The following is a 16,459-nucleotide window of genomic DNA, read 5'->3' on the forward strand; positions in this document are numbered from 1 at the left end:
ACCTTACAATCACAGAGTATAACCAATTTATAATGCTGGTTTGTAATATTTAACATTAAACCTACTTTATATGTTTTAATGTTTTACGATGAAAGAAATATACTCCATGTCTAGTTGAGTAAGAATAGAATCACAGATTTGTAAGCATCAAATGAGATGTTAATGTAATAGATTCCATATTCTTACAACATTTCTGTTTGGGAAACTTCAAGACAAGGAACTTAATGTGTCATAATGCAGCCCATACAACTTTCTGGCAGACTTAATCTACTGTTATACAATATTTATCCTTATATAATGCTGAAATTGTACCACTATTTTCTTTGAAAACAATTTTGGGGGTTTGCATTATTTCCTATTAATTTTCATCTTGCTAGATTTTGTCTATCATTCTAATGTGCTAAGAAAAACTGGATATTAATATTATTCTGGAGTATTTACTATCACAGCTAGCTTTGTGTCATGCTGTCTATATCCTTATTCATCCATTCATCAACATAGAAAATACCCAATGCTACAAACGGAAATCTATACACTATTTAACAAACCCATAGAGAAAATGACCATACAAGAAAGATGTCATATCTATGATTACTATAGTATTTCTGTGATGTGAAAATATAGTTCATCAATGAAAAACAAATTAAAGCTAGATTGGCCTTTAATCTTTAGAGTTTATGCTAACACTAGTGATCACTTGTCCTACTTAAAAGTCCTCACAAAAATCACTTTTCCACATTGCAAGTCATTTGGAACAGTAGGTAGAGGAAGTGGTCATCTGCAGGTGATTTCATGGATGTTGAATGTTTCCTAATACTTATTTTCACAAGGGACTTTGATATCTAAAATAATGCAATCATAGACCTCTCCTTTGGGAACTGGCTCTGTTAGAATACAAATATTCTTAGAATTAACATATTAATTAACTCATATCAATAGCATACCTTCTCATCAATGAACTTTCAGATGTTTTCTTGAGCATGATTTTGGTGAAAGAGTAAAAGAGATATTTTTTACTCTGACAAAGAATTAAGTGAAGGTTGGAGAAAAAGAATAGATCAAAGGGGAGGGCTGGGGGTCAGTATGAATTTTCTCTTTTTGTTTTCTTCTTTCCTCACTCCATTCCCATAAGCCCATTCCTAGCCAGACTTGCTGGAACCATCTAACCTGAAACTGTAATTAAGCATCTTATTTCTTTTCTCCATATCAGTGTATTGAACATAGCCCACCACCTAAGGTGCCTCTCCATTCATAATGGGACAAATGCACAAAAACTTCAAAGCTTACATTCCAAGCTTCTTCATTCATCACTTCTTCCCCTCTTTCAGTGTGGCCCATTTCATTTCATTCACATTAAGTCTCTCATCTGGTGTGGTAGTTAATTTATGTGTCAGCTTGACTGGGCCCCAGACTGACTAGATATTTGCTCAAATATTTTTTTGGGTGTGTCTGTGAGGGTGTTTTGGATGATAAACAATTGAATTGGTCTACTGAGTAAAGCAGATTGCTCTCCCTAATGTGGGTGGACCTCATCCAATCAGTTGAAGGCCTGAATAGAACAAAAAGGCTCACCATCCTTGGGTAACAGGGAACTCCTGATTGATGGTCTTTGAGCTAGAATATTGATTGTTTGTTTGTTTTCTTGCCCTCAGATTTGGATTGAAACATTGGCTCTTCCTGGGTCTTGATATTGGCAGCTTTTAGACTGGAACTACACCATCAGCTCTCCTGATTCCCAGGCCTAAGGTAAGTTCTTAGGACTTGTACTAGAACTAGATCATTGGTTCTTCTGGGTCTGCAGCTTGCCAACTGCAGATCTTGAGACCTGTCAACCTACATAATCCATGAGCAAGTTCTTTATAATAAATCTCTCTATCTCCCTCCCATCCCTCACCCTCCTGGTTCTGTTTCTCTGGAGAACGCTGACTTGTACTTCTGCCTACACAGGTCTGGAATTAATCCCCATTTTAACGGATACCACCACCAGATGCTGCCTGTCTCCCTAGAGAGCTGACGAGTAGCATCTCCCTAGATTGCTTATGGGTGTACACTATCCATGTTTTAAGCAACATCGTTCCTTAATTTCACATCTTTGTGGGCCACTATTTGCCAGGTACAGGCTTCATATTACCATACTTCATGATGTCCTATCCACACTATTAACCATTTCTAGCATTGCTCTTTCTGCTGTGTCTATCCAGGTCTCTCTTCTTTATTCATGTATCATATTTTGAGTTCACCATCAATTCACAATGATAAAGCAAGCACAGTTGTGAATGGATACAAGAAGCCTCCTGAAACATCCCTCTTCCACTGTTCCATTCCTCCTGTAATTAAAATCGATCTGTATGACATTGATAATGTTTTTAAGCAAGGTTTACAGTAGTTAGTGTTGTTTTGTGAGTTCACAAGTTTGGTAGAAATACTAGATGCCAATGTCATCTTATGATGATTTTATTTAAAGAACCAACTATGAGTCCCTGAACGACCCTTTATGAGGAGAATGGTACTGAATTCAAAATTAAAAAAAAAAAAAAGTTTTGAATCCATCTCTTTAATGACAAGTAGACAGGTATTCAGATAATTTATAGCAACAGCAATCAGATCTGGGGGAAAGAGTTTTAGGGGAGGCAATCATCAGTGTTCTGATGCTTATCCACTTCCCCTTAGGAAATGGTAGAGCAGATTTGGGGTCAAGAGTGTAGCCATGGAATGAAAAAGGTATGAAAAAATGACCCTTGCCTTTGTGGAGATCAAAATCTCAACTAGTGGGGAAAGGGGTAAACAGAAAGATTTTCCACATTTGCTTTCATTAACATTTACATGCACACCTCAATTTCCAAAAAAATACTTACAGAATATCCTGGTATCTTTTAAGTGTCAATGAGTTTGAATTATACACAAAACATTGGAATATCTCAGATTTATGTCCATAAGGGATACCTGTGAGGCAAGCTGAAGATTATTTAGCTCAACTAGCTTGTTTTACAGAAGAGCAAGCAAGCTCTGAGAAATGGTCTCTTGTAAAAGATCATAGAGTGTTCAAGCTCTTCGCTAGAATAGTGCCACGCCACACAACATACCTTGTTTAAATTTTGTTTTGTTTTCAATAACTATGCCATTTGAGGGAAAGGTTTTTTGATTATTCATATTTATTCATACTTAAAGCATTTTAACCCCCACTCCCCTACACCTTTAATCCATTTTGCAAGTTTTCGTTTTTTACACAATGTAGGTTTTTATTTGACTTCTTCAGGAATTTAAAATACCATAGAAAAATTATCTAAATAATTCATTTTAAACACACCTTCACCACGGACAACTGAGCTGTCATTTTGTTTAATGCATGAATCTTTTTCTCTGAGTATGAAAATTTGTTACATTAAGCAAAGTGGGCATAGCATACTACCCGCTACTTCATATTTTTGAGGCACACAAAGATGTAAAAGAGGAGATGCTTTTGTAAAACCTCAGAAATGGAACATTTATGGGAGAAAAATCAGAAAGCTGAAATAATTTCAACATTATCTAATTATACCATATCCCTACCTTGATATACTTTTACACACATAAAAGGAAATAAAACTGTAAAACTTTGACAGATAAAGGGACACAATTAAAGAAAAAAGGGTCAAATTTTCCACTTTGATTCCAAATAAAATTAGTGGAGATTTTTAAAATAGGCCTCAGAGGGCCCTGGTATACAAAGATAATACCTAGTTACATATTTTCAATGTGATTTTACATGGTGATTATTTTTAGAGACTGAATTGTATGCCTACTGAGATCTGGAGCCAGAAGCAAACTCGACTTATGGACAAAATATGCATTCACTGATGACATTGTGAATGTTAATTCTGGGCTAGAGAGCTGCATATTATGTCTTTACTACAATTCAAGAATAGAAGTCAGCACTGAGATGTTATATTACATTTAGTTGTTAAATTCAACATACGCTTCTTAACAAATCTGTGTTTTTCTTGATTGAAGATCATAAAAATTAAAAATCAAATTGGAATAACTTGGAGATGTAGTCTAATTTCCTTCTAGTAGGGCTAGTATTTACCAACTATTCTTGTGAAAGGATCGGCAATAGAAACAAAGCGAAACATGTATTTGAACATTCTCACGTTATTATAAAAAGCATAAATAGAATACATACCGGGTTTAGAAGGATTGTGAGGAAAAGTTCACCTCCTCTGATACTTTTATCCAATTCTTGGGGTCCTCCTGGATATTCTTTGTAGAAAATAGTGTGGGTGAACAATCCGCAGGTCTGTCGAGGGAGAACCTGAGGAAAAGGGGGGAAAGCAGCATATGCATTACTTAATTAAGAGCTCCCCCACTGTCTCATGACCTCAGAGTCTGCAGATTATCATTTCCTATTGGAGTTTCTCCTTGGCTGCTAAAGTCAAATCTTACTGAAATCAAGACCCGGTGTTGGTGTAAGTATGTAAATACTAAGGAGTTGCCAAATCAAGGCTATAGGACATATAGGCTAAAGCATTTTCACGAAGTGCTATAAATCTCACCCACCAGCTGAGTTATGTTAAAGGACTGCCAAAAAATAAAAGTCTTCTTAGGATTAATTTAATTTAAATGTAGAGATTCTCCAAAGTTACATTTTTCATGGTATTGGGCCATTACTCTGCTTGCTTCTGAAATACAATCTTTCATGGTACTCAGTTTCTAAGATTCAAAACTTTCATCACTTCTTCCACTTTTATAAATTTTGTTTTTACTACACTCTGATTTTAAATTTTAGTCACAGTAGTAGTCAAACCATCTAATGACTGCTTCTGATACATTCTGTGGTTAATTCTGTTATAAATTTGAATGTTCAACAGAGGAAGCAAATGGGGAATTTTATTCCAAAAGTTGATTTTGAATAATAAACTGTTTATAATCTAATGGAAAAATGCATCCAATTGAACAGAGTATAATTTTATCTATTCTTTGCTTTATGTCTATAATAGTTTGTATTAAATTCAAACTAAGTGGATGCATGTAATATTGGTTAAAATGAATGTTTTATTTTATAATAGTCAAATGTTCATGTAACTCAGTAAAGGGAAATGGTATTTTCACTCTAATTCAAAATTATATAAGAGCAATTCTTTCCATACCTCCTGGATTTTTACGAATGTCAATACCATTATTTGCATAATGAATAGCTCCATTTAAATCTGAGGCTTTTTAAGGTCTTCTAGTACTGGCTGTGGCTAGGCATGTGTGTTAGTGCCTTTTCTTTGGTTTTAGATAGTAATTAGATAGATGATGATCTAATAGCAATCTGAACAATGGATTGGGAAGATGTAAATATTTAAAGTAGGAGAACAGTTTGTAGACCCTTGCTATGATCTAGGCAACTGATAATGAGAACATAACCTCAGGCACTGGAATTAGAGATGGACATTTTAAGATGGGCTATTTTATTTCAAAGTGAAGAATACCATATTTTTTTTCATTCCAATGAGTATTTATAAATTACCAGGTAAAACTCATTTGATTCTATTCTCATTTATAGCAACTGATACACCATTGTTGCATCAGATTATTTTTTTCAATCAATATATCTGAAAAAAGATATATCTACCTCCATTTTTAGAGAATGCAAGGAAACGATAGAAGAATAAGAAAAAAATATCCTAAGATACTCTAAGTGTCTGAAAACCAAATAAACTGAGTAGATAAGTTTAGTTTTCAGATGCTATTTGTTTGATTCTGTCTGTTGATAGTGTAGTGATTTGGGAGCTATTTTCTTGATCTATGGACTGACATTTTGCCTGGAAAACTCCAAAAGACAAGGAGAAACTCCCAGAAGTATAAGGTCTCCAGACGAAACTTTAACTGAGAAACTGCATGGATGATTTATTTGAAATTCATTTTCAGGATTTTGAACTTGTCTTAGATTTGGCAAAACCACCCACAGCTTATGAAGCAAGCTACTAGCCAAACAATGTGTTAATGTGTGACCAGTTACCACCGTGGTATGTTAGGAACTTATGATGTTCTGTTAGAGAGCTCTGACGTCATGTCTCGTATTTATTCCACATACAGGTATTGAGAGCCTTCATTACACACAGCAGTATATGCTCACCATGATGTTACTGTGAATGAAGCCCTTTCGGTACCGTGCAGGTTTCAAATGTGGATATTCTTCAGTGCTGGTGACCTGAATGCTCCAGACCTTCTTCCAAGCTTCATACAACTGAATATGGACTGGGTAGACCCCTGAGTGATGTGGTGCCACTGCATAACCCATGTTGATAGGTATTCCATGTTCCTAAAAGAAAGCGAGAACATCACATGGAGTGTGGGCAATTGAATCCAATTAAAACTGTTTCCATAAGCATTATTTGGTATATGTTGAATTCTATACTAGGCACAAGAAATCCAAAACCTAAGACAGAACTTTTGTCTTTCAACAGCTCATAATCTTACAGAACTCATGGTATCATAGACATAGTAAATACTTTGACATGTGGTATGTGGGTGAGTTTAATTCTGAAATTTGAGTACAGGAAGTTTTGGAAGAAGATAGGAATAGAACATGGACTTTCCCCAGATAGAAAAGCAGTGTCGGGGCACCTGGGTGGCTCAGTTGGTTAAGCGACTGCCTTCGGCTCAGGTCATGATCCTGGAGTCCCGGGATCGAGTCCCGTGTTGGGCTCCCTGCTCGGCGGGGGGTCTTCTTCTCCCTCTGACCCTCTTCCCTCTTGTGCTGTCTCTCATTCTCTCTCTCAAATAAATAAATAAAAATAAATAAAAATAAAATCTTAAAAAAAAAAAAAAAGAAAAGCAGTGTCACTTGAGCAAGTGCCAAATATGAGAGATGGAAGAGCACGCTGTACGTGTGTGTGTGTGTGTGTGTGTGTGTAACATTGAAGATGACCAGAAAGGTAAGTATGAACTATAAAGTAATGAGCTTTTACTGTTAACTAAGGGATTTGGAATGAATTCCACTTAGATAGTGTAGATAAGGAAGCTCTCTGAGCATGGAGAGACATGATCTGCTCTATGTTTTTGGCAGAAGGACCTAGTGACAACACGTTAAGATGAACTAAAAGTGGGGAGGAAATGAATTAAGTAAGGCTGTGCATTAGAAGTTACTGTAAAATGGTGCAGAGTAGAGGGAACACGGGTATCCAGACTAGACTGATTATTGGTGATCCAATTAAAAGCCAGGGGACAAATGTCATATGACACCCAGTGATGTTTTGGTTACAGAGGGTAGGAAAAGCAAAATTAAGGTTCTTCCTTTGGTTTTGGTTCATACCAATTCAATTTACTTATTATGAAACATAAACTTTACTATGAGATGCTTGCCTTGGATAAACAGTTGAGTCTAAAGGAAAACAAATTTAAAATAAGAAAATGGAAAAAAAAATGTTGAAGAATGATATTATATTGCAAAGTACATGATACAGATCTGCAGTTTTCTAATTTCTCCTTTTTTATATCTCTCTGTTTAAATGCTTATCTGCTTTATAAGACTCCTTCTAGGATTGAATCTCATCAGTGAGGTTATAAATGATAGTGTACAGTATTATATAAAAGTTGATTGAATCAATAAACAGAACACAAAAGTGTTGACAATTGCCATTTATATTTTCCATTATATGGCACACAGCATAGGAAAAGAATTCAGTCTGGCATAATAAGCAAATGGTGAATGGATCAAATATCTGCAGTGCCTAAGTCACATGCCACACTCAGCTCAGAAGATGGGCCCTAAATATTTTGCAAGGCTCCATCATTTTTCCTTTCATGGAATGACTCTCATCGTTTAGCCAAATTTACCTCTCTTTCACCAAGACGATGTGTTTTCTAACATCTATTACAATAAATGACTCTGTAGAAAGACTGTATTATGAAATCAATGCTATAAAATGAGCTGGAGTCTTTCGCTAGGCACTGGGGAAAATTCATTTCTTGGTGTGTGCAGAAGAAAAATACTTTTCCCAGCTTATATTTTCAATACAAGGCAAGGCAAAGTGTTCTGAGGAGCAGTAGCATCAGGTAGCCAGTGTGGGTGCACTGGGTATGAGATACAGATGAACTTCCTCATGGGAGAAGTAATAGGGTTGAGGGTGTTCAAAGCCTTCTATGTGGTAAATAGAACTCACGTGACTATTTAGAGAAGGACTCCTGATTTGCAAGAAAGGAAAAACAATCTGTTATACTCTCATTACTTTGTCATGATTCATATGGAGTTTTGTAATCATCTTGTTCCATGATTTGCAAAATAACAGTGTATGAATCCTAATAATCTATACTGATCACTGTTCTAGTCCTCATTTTCTATCCCTGTATAATATGTTATTCCAAATTTGGGACCTAGAACATTAAGGTAAGTATGTAAATGTCCTAGAAACAAAGGGTTGAAAAATGAAATCATGAACAGAATTGAAATATCAAACAACTGTATCTCCTCAGGAAAAAAAAAAGACATTTCAATTTTGACAGGTAGTAAAATGAATTGTAGAACTTTCATGAAAAACCAGAAGGTAAAAAGCAATTGATTTAGTGAGTAGGAAGGAAGGAGCAGTAAAAGGATTTTATTATATTTATTGATTTCTGGGGGCTCAATGTTATACTGCTCATAAGGTCATCTTATCACACTGACAACCAGAGCTCAATCAAAACAGTAAATCACACTAGGTAATTATGAGTTTATGCTTTTTCAATCTAAATGATAACACAAAATGAAAAGTAATTCCCCAGAAACTCTTTTTCTGTTATCAAAAAGCTTGCTGAACTAGAAACCTTCATTCTTTACTGTCCAGAGCTTAAAACACCCTTCACAGAGATTTGGTCAACTAAAAAGTGAACTAAACATTATATCTATACAAGATGACAAAAATTACAAAATTTAAAAGACTTGCTAACATGAATAAAGGAAGCATTTGAAACTATAAGAATAGACATAAAGTGACAGAATAAACTAACTCCAACATGGTATTTATTATTTATTAAAACAACGTCCCTTATAGGACCCAAGATTTCTATGATATTATGGTATGACACCACAAATATTTAGTTTAACTTGATTAAATCTTCCCAGTTACATTACGGTCTCAGTTGACTAGGAAATGAGATAATGTGGTAATTTACAGACTATATATAAATAGGGTTGCCATTTTTCAAGACCTAGAATAAAATAAAAGGCATTTAACACTAAACATCTAATAGTAACTGAAATGATCTCATTTTATTTTTGTTTAATCATTCTTATTGATCGTATCTGCTTGCAGTTGCTGAGTATCTAATATTCATGAAGTGTTTTCACATTTATGTCTAACGAGATCCTCATAATTACCCTGTGAGGTGGTCCGGATATTATTATCAAATGTGGAAACTGAGGCACAGGGAAGGCAAATGACTTGCTCACATTCCTAAATGTCAAAGCTAAAATTATAACCAAGTCTTCTAAATTCATAGGTTTTTCATTTGCTTTTCTACTAAGTTGCTGCTACTGTGATCCCCACCCAACCCAACCCCAGTTAATGATTGGAAGCACTTTACAAAGAGAATTGACCTCAGTATGTATTTCTGAACTGGAACTCCTATCCACTTGGACTGGTTTTTACTTGGAGAGATTATAAAGCAAAATTCTACATTTCCCAAACTTCTCTGCAGCTATCGTTTTTTATGGAAACACAATTCAGCCAATTAGATGTACTCAGGACATATTTCAGAAGGCAGTAGGTGTGCAAATGCTAAAGCATGGCAGCTCCTGGCCCCTGTTGTTGATACGTGAGGTCGTGAAAACAGGAAGGTTTCCTGGAGCAGTATTTGGTGCCCCACTGCAAGGAGGCAGTGGAAACTTATTGCTTCTGCCTGAGCCCCAGTGGCAGCTTTTGAAGTGGTGTCCCCGCCATCCTCCTAGGGAAGCAGTTCTGTCTGGCTTTGTGAGTCCCCTGAGAAATACAGCCTAGAATCTGCTCCATCAGCCCTTCTAAAGTTTTTGAAGGTGCTTAAATTGTTGAATAAAACTCCCCCTGCTCTATTTTCAACTTTCTGGGGAACCTCCATACTGTTTTCCCGAGTGGATGCACCAGTTTGCATTCCCATCAACAGTGTAGGAGGGTTCCCCTTTCTCCACATCTTCACCAACATTTGTTGTTTCCTGTCTTGTTAATTTTAATCATTCTGATTGGTGTGAGGTGGTATCTCATTGAGGTTTTGATTTGGATTTCCCTGATGCCGAGCGATGTTGAGCACTTTTTCATGTATCTGTTGGCCATTGGGATGTCTTCTTTGCAGAAATATCTGTTCATGTCTTCTGCCCATTTCTTGATTGGATCATTTGTTCTTTGGGTGTTGAGTTTGATAAGTTCTTTATAGATTTTGGATACTAGCCCTTTATCTGATATGTCATTTGCAAATATCTTCTCCCATTCTGTCGGTTGTCTTTTGGTTTTGTTGACTGTTTCTTTTGCTGTGCAAAGGTTTTTTATCTTGATGAAGTCCCAATAGTTCATTTTTGCCCTTGCTTCCCTTGCCTTTGGCGATGTTTCTAGGAAGAAGTTGCTGTGGTTGAGGTTGAAGAGGTTGCTGCCTGTGTTCTCCTTTAGGATTTTGATGGACTCCTGTCTCACATTGAGGTCTTTCAACCATTTGGAGTCTATTTTTGTGTGTGGTGTAAGGAAACGGTCCAGTTTCATTCTTCTGCATGTGGCTGTCCAATTTTCCCAACACCACTTGTTGAAGAGACTGTCTTTTTTCCATTGGACATTCTTTCCTGCTTTGTCGAAGATTAGTTGACCATAGAGTTGAGGTTCTATTTCTGGGCTCTCTATTCTGTTCCACTGATCTACCTGTCTGTTTTTGTGCCGTACCATACTGTCTTGATGATTACAGCTTTGTAATAGAGCTTGAAGTCCGGAATTGTGATGCCGCCAGCTTTGATTTTCTTTTTCAACACTCCTTTGGCTATTCGGGGTCTTTTCTGGTTCCATACAAATTTTAGGATTATTTGTTCCATTTCTTTGAAAAAAGTGGATGATATTTTGATAGGGATTGCATTAAATGTGTAGATTGCTCTACCATAAGCCCCAGCAATTGCACTACTCGGTATTTACCCCAAAGATACAAATGTACTGATCCAAAGGGGTATGTGCACCCCGATGTTTATAGCAGCAATGTCCACAATAGCCAAACTATGGCCAAGATGCCCACTGACAGATGAATGGATAAAGAAGAGGTGGTATATATATATATACAATGGAATATTATGCAGCCATCAAAAAGAGTGAAATCTTGCCATTTGCAACGACGTGGATGGAACTGGAGGGTATTATGCTGAGTTAAATAAGTCAATCAGAAAAAGACATGTATCATATGATCTCACTGTTATGAGGAATTCTTAATCTCAGGAAACAAACTGAGAGTTGCTGGAGTGGTGGGGGGTGGGATGGATGGGGTGGCTGGGTGATAGACATTGGGGAGGGTATGTGCTATGGTGAGCGCTGTGAATTGTGTAAGACTGTTGAATCACAGACCTGTACCTCTGAAACAAATAATACATTATATGTTAAAGAAAAAAGAAAAAGATAGTAGGAAGGGAAAAATGAAGGGGGGGAATTGGAGGGGGAGACGAACCATGAGAGACTATGGACTCTGAGAAACAAACTGAGGGTTCTAAGGGGAGGGGGTGGGGGAATGGATTAGCCTGGTGATGGGTATTAAAGAGGGCATTTCTGCATGGAGCACTGGGTTTTAAGCAAACAATGAATCATGGAACACTACATCAAGAAGTAATGATGTAATGTATGGTGATTAACATAACATAATAAAAAAGAAAAAAAGAAACTCCCCCTGCTTCAAATAACTCCAAGTGGCTTCTGCCTCTACCACGGAATCCTGACTGATACAGGTAGTTTTTGCCCCTTTGTAATAAGTATGAAAGGTTTAAAGGATTCATACAGGTGTCAGTGGTTTGAATTCTAGGAAAACAGAGGAAGAGTTTGCTAAAGCTCTGTTCAATATTTCTTCAAGAAAACTCATTGATATATGGCAAACACCTATTTGTCTAGTTGGATACTTTCATGTAATAATGTAATATGTATGACTGTTTAATTTTATGTACTGGTCAGCCAGGGGTAACGTACAGAGAAAATAAATATGAGACCAGTTTACTTAAATAATAAATACCACAGGTATTTAACATAGGCCAACATGTGGTGAAACCACATAATGTAGGTAATATAAAGAAGGGGGACAAATTCTATTGAAGGAACGTTGGTCCAGTGGATTAATCTGGATGACCACAAGTGCCTCTGTGCCAACATGCATTGCAATATTCCTTCAAAATGATAACCACATACTAACAAATAGTCAAAGGGATTTGTAGGTATCACATGCAAATGTAGAGAGGCCCATAGGTTGAACATGAGCAGCACTTTTGAGTTGCATTTTGTGGTCAGTCACTGTAGATATTTTTTTTTTTAAAGATTTTATTTATTTATTTATTTTGAGACAGAGAGAATGAGAGACAGAGAGCATGAGAGGGAGGAGGGTCAGAGGGAGAAGCAGACTCCCTGCCGAGCAGGGAGCCCGACGCGGGACTCGATCCAGGACTCCAGGATCATGACCTGAACCGAAGGCGGTCGCTTAACCAACTGAGCCACCCAGGTGCCCCCACTGTAGATATTTTTTAGAAGACCTGATACACCATAGGGAACCAGAGATAAAAAGGAGAAAAATAGGCTCATGGCCATATAGGAGATCCCCAGATCTCCCACAAACAGTTGGACAGAAACCTGAAGAGTAGATGGAGGTCTTGATACAGGAATGATGAAGAACCAGACAAATGGTATTTTTCCTATTATTATGTCCTTATGTTTGCATTTCAGGAGATATTGTTTGTAAAAACAGCCCACAATACATTTAAGATAGTTTTATATCCCCAGCACTTAGCAACATGCCTGGTACATTGTTGGTATTTAATAAATATTTTTAAAGGAAGTGATAAGTAAAAAAAGTTATTAAATAAATTAATCATAGATATTTAATGAATGACTATAAAAGGAAAATATGTAAAATAATGACTGCATATATGAATATACTTCATTTTCTTCAGTAACAATATAATGCATTAAACAATATCCTGTTGAACTTGAAGTATTGATTTGTACACCCATATACACAACTTCTAGGGAACAGCACTAGTGCTAAAGAAAATAGATCTTATTATCTATTTTTCCTTTTAATAAGGACTTGGAATCATATTGTCAACTTTGAGGATGACCCTAGGATTATTGATTTTCCACTGTGTTTTGGGAACTGAAATTGTCTTCTGTTTTCATAAGTGATAAAAGCAATGACTGTGTGACTCTGGAAATTGGCTGGGTCAATCCTGACACTTTTTGGACTGAAGCCTAGTATATGGTGACAAATCTCTGGAGAGCTCTGTGTTACAAATGGATTTTTCTTTTGAAAAAGAAATAGCATAACAATGGTGTTGCTTGTTTAGTGTGAACTTTCCGATTCTAAGTAGAGCCATTTTGAGCAATTGAGACTCATCCCTTTAATATTCTTGATCCTGCTGAAGGTCTACTTTGTTGCCTAAATGGAACTAACAGAAAAACTTAAATCTTCATTCACACTGTATGAAATGTAGTTGATCAGGCATTTACATTGTTAATTTTTGTGGTTAGAATTCTTACTTTATTGATAATCAAAATGTTCAATACACTTTGGTTCATTAATTTCCTTTATTCAATACATATTTATTATATACATGATGTATTATAAACCATTCTAGGTGCTGAAAATATATCAATCAACAAAACAGACAGAGATCTTTGCCATCAGGAAGCATATATGTTAATGGGATGAGACCAAGATTACACAAAATAAGTAGTTAAGTTGTACAATATATTAGAAGATGCTAAGAGCTACAGAGAGAAATAAAGCAGAGAAAAGGGGAGGTTTGAAGGGATATGGGTTGCAATATTAAATAGGTTATTCAGGAGGGCTTCCTAGGGCAGCTAATATTTTGAATCAAGATCTGAAGTTGTGAGGAATTAAGCCATACAGATAACTTGGGGGAGGAGGTGACAGTACATACATTACTCTGAGTTAAAAGCTCCTCAGGTACTTTTTAGGATGAATAAAAATTCAATTGTTTTTTGGAGTGCAATTAGTAAAGGGGGAGAGTCATAAGAGGTGATGTCAAGAGTCAGGGTTGCTGCAAATAACCTTACAAGTTATTTACTGAACAACTCCAAGGGGCACTATTCACATTGATCATGTTTTCATGGAAGCTCTATAATGCAGCATCACTGCAGAGAAGGAATAGGTGTGGATCATTTAGGTCCTGGATATATTGTGGAGCCACAGGATTGGATGATTGATTGACTAGAAAACATGAGAGAAATGCTCAACTAACAGGATAGGGTTTCCATCAAGTGAGACTGGGAAGTTAAAACAGGTTTTGGGGAGAAAGATAGGACATATGTTTGACATTAGACATCCAACTGGGTATGTCAGATAGGAAGTCAAATAAATAAGTTTAGGATTCAGAGGAGAGAGTTCAGCTGGAGATCTAAATTTGGTGAGTTATCAATACATGAATTTTATTTAGAGTCATAAGACTCATTAAGATCATTAACAGAATGAATGCATAAATAGAGAAGAAGTCTAAGGATAGATCTTTGGGGCATTTAACATTACAAAGTCAGGGAGAAGAGAAGAAATCCAGGAAATATACTGAGAAAGAGAGTATCAAGTGAGACTGGAGGAATACTAGGAACCCACAACAAAATGAGAGTCAACTGAAGAAGTGTTTGATAAAAGAGTCTGAATGTCAAGTGCTGTTAATAGATGAAGTTAAATGAGAAACTAAGAATTGCCCACTGGTTTTACTATTGGACATGCACTGGTGAACCGGATGAGTTCAGACGGACAGGTGAAGGGAAAGCACATCAGAATGAATTTAAGAGAGAATGCGAGGATCTGCAATGGAGACAGTGAGTATTAATAACTATTTCAAGAAGTTTTGCTAAAATGGAGAATCTAGAAATGGTGCCGTAGCTGGAGGGAGCAGCAAACCTAAGCGCAAGGTTACCTAAAGATGGGAGTAATAGTAGTATGTTTGTACAGAAAGGGAAATGATTTAGGAGAGAGGGGAGAATTGCTGGAATAATGCTCTTGAACAGTTGGAATGGGGTGGGATTGAGCACAAAAGTGGAGAATTTGGCCTTTGTGTTTCTAGTTCTTTTATTCATCATTTTAAGGCAGAAGCCAAGATTGTGTGCTTCCCTCATGGGATGTCAGTCCACAATTTATATTTATGTTATTATTAACACAGCTTATGTTAATAAGTGGTAACAATATATTCCACAAGCTTTTACTAAATAGTAATGGCCACTGAGTAATTGTCTGTAAAGATTATTATAATTATATATCTTTTCTGTGACTATGTTAAATCATACCTATTATTATATTTTCATTTTGTTATCATCATGTTGAAGGGCTAGTTGTAGTAATGGGAGCATGTGGAAGTTCCCTTTTTTTTTTTTTTTTTTTTAGATTTTACTTATTTGTTTTGAGAGAGAGAGAGACAGAACGCAAATGAGAGAAAGAGTGCACGAGGAGGGGGGAGGCGCAGAGGAAGAGGGACAAGCGGACTCCCCAGTGAACAGGGAGCCTGATATGGGGCTTGATCCCAGAATACTGGGATCATGATCTCAGCCAAAGGCAGATGCTTAACCGACTGAGCCACGCAGGCACCCCTGTAAGTTTCCTTCTAATTTATTGATTTTTTTTTCAGTGAAATAAGATCATCAGCTGAGAATGAGGATGGGGGAGATGTGAAGCAGTTTGCAGAGAGGATGCAACAGTGGCCTAGGAGAATAAGATGATGAACAAAGTGAGGACTTGCAGCGTAACTTCTGGGAAGTTTTGAGGGTCTACTTGAGGTCTGTGTTCATGACTTTAAAGTGAGAAAAATCAAATGTTGGCCCCAGTCAAACATTGTTTCAGGGGTACAGGCATAGATTAGGTGGAGATTTGGATCCAAACAAGGTTGAGGCTTTGCAGTATGATGAACAAAGAAGTGCAAAGGAGTTCAGAGTGTATTCAAGGGAACGCTTATGCTGATTGGCTCTTGAAATAAGTAGAATAAGGAGGAAAGCAAGAACCTGAGAAGAGTGAAGGGTGGCAGAGATGTGGTATGAGAATATCTCATGAAACGCCAGACTGCATTTCAGTACCTTTTTCCCTTCATTGTTGCCTCTGCTACATGGAAAGATTTAGTTCTAGATTTAATTTAGTAACAAGAGAAACAGTACCAGATATTAAGTATTTAGAGCTTCTCACAATGCCCTTAACCTGAAAGAAATGATAACATTAAAGACTCTTAGATGTGTTCAGAGTCAGATGGAAACAAGCATAGTACTACCCATCCCATTATGACACCATTCCTATAGTTACTGTAAGCAGACACATG

The 16,459-nt window shown here is 36.7% G+C and overlaps 1 protein-coding gene across 1 annotated transcript in view; it reads right to left on the reverse strand.

Moving 5' to 3' along the window:
- LOC118027114 (bifunctional heparan sulfate N-deacetylase/N-sulfotransferase 4) overlaps window positions 1-16,459 on the reverse strand; it is a 267,224-nt gene that overhangs the window by 103,657 nt on the left and 147,108 nt on the right. Inside the window, exons 4-5 of the mRNA XM_035030328.1 lie at window positions 6,101-6,286; window positions 4,163-4,291 (exon numbers count right to left, since the gene is read on the reverse strand). Coding sequence (XP_034886219.1) covers window positions 4,163-4,291; window positions 6,101-6,286 — 315 coding nt within the window. The remainder of the gene's footprint in view (window positions 1-4,162; window positions 4,292-6,100; window positions 6,287-16,459) is intronic.

The sequence above is a fragment of the Mirounga leonina genome, unplaced genomic scaffold, assembly GCF_011800145.1.
Source record: "Mirounga leonina isolate KUSES-001 unplaced genomic scaffold, KU_Mleo_1.0 Mir_357, whole genome shotgun sequence".
Taxonomy (NCBI): domain Eukaryota; kingdom Metazoa; phylum Chordata; class Mammalia; order Carnivora; family Phocidae; genus Mirounga; species Mirounga leonina.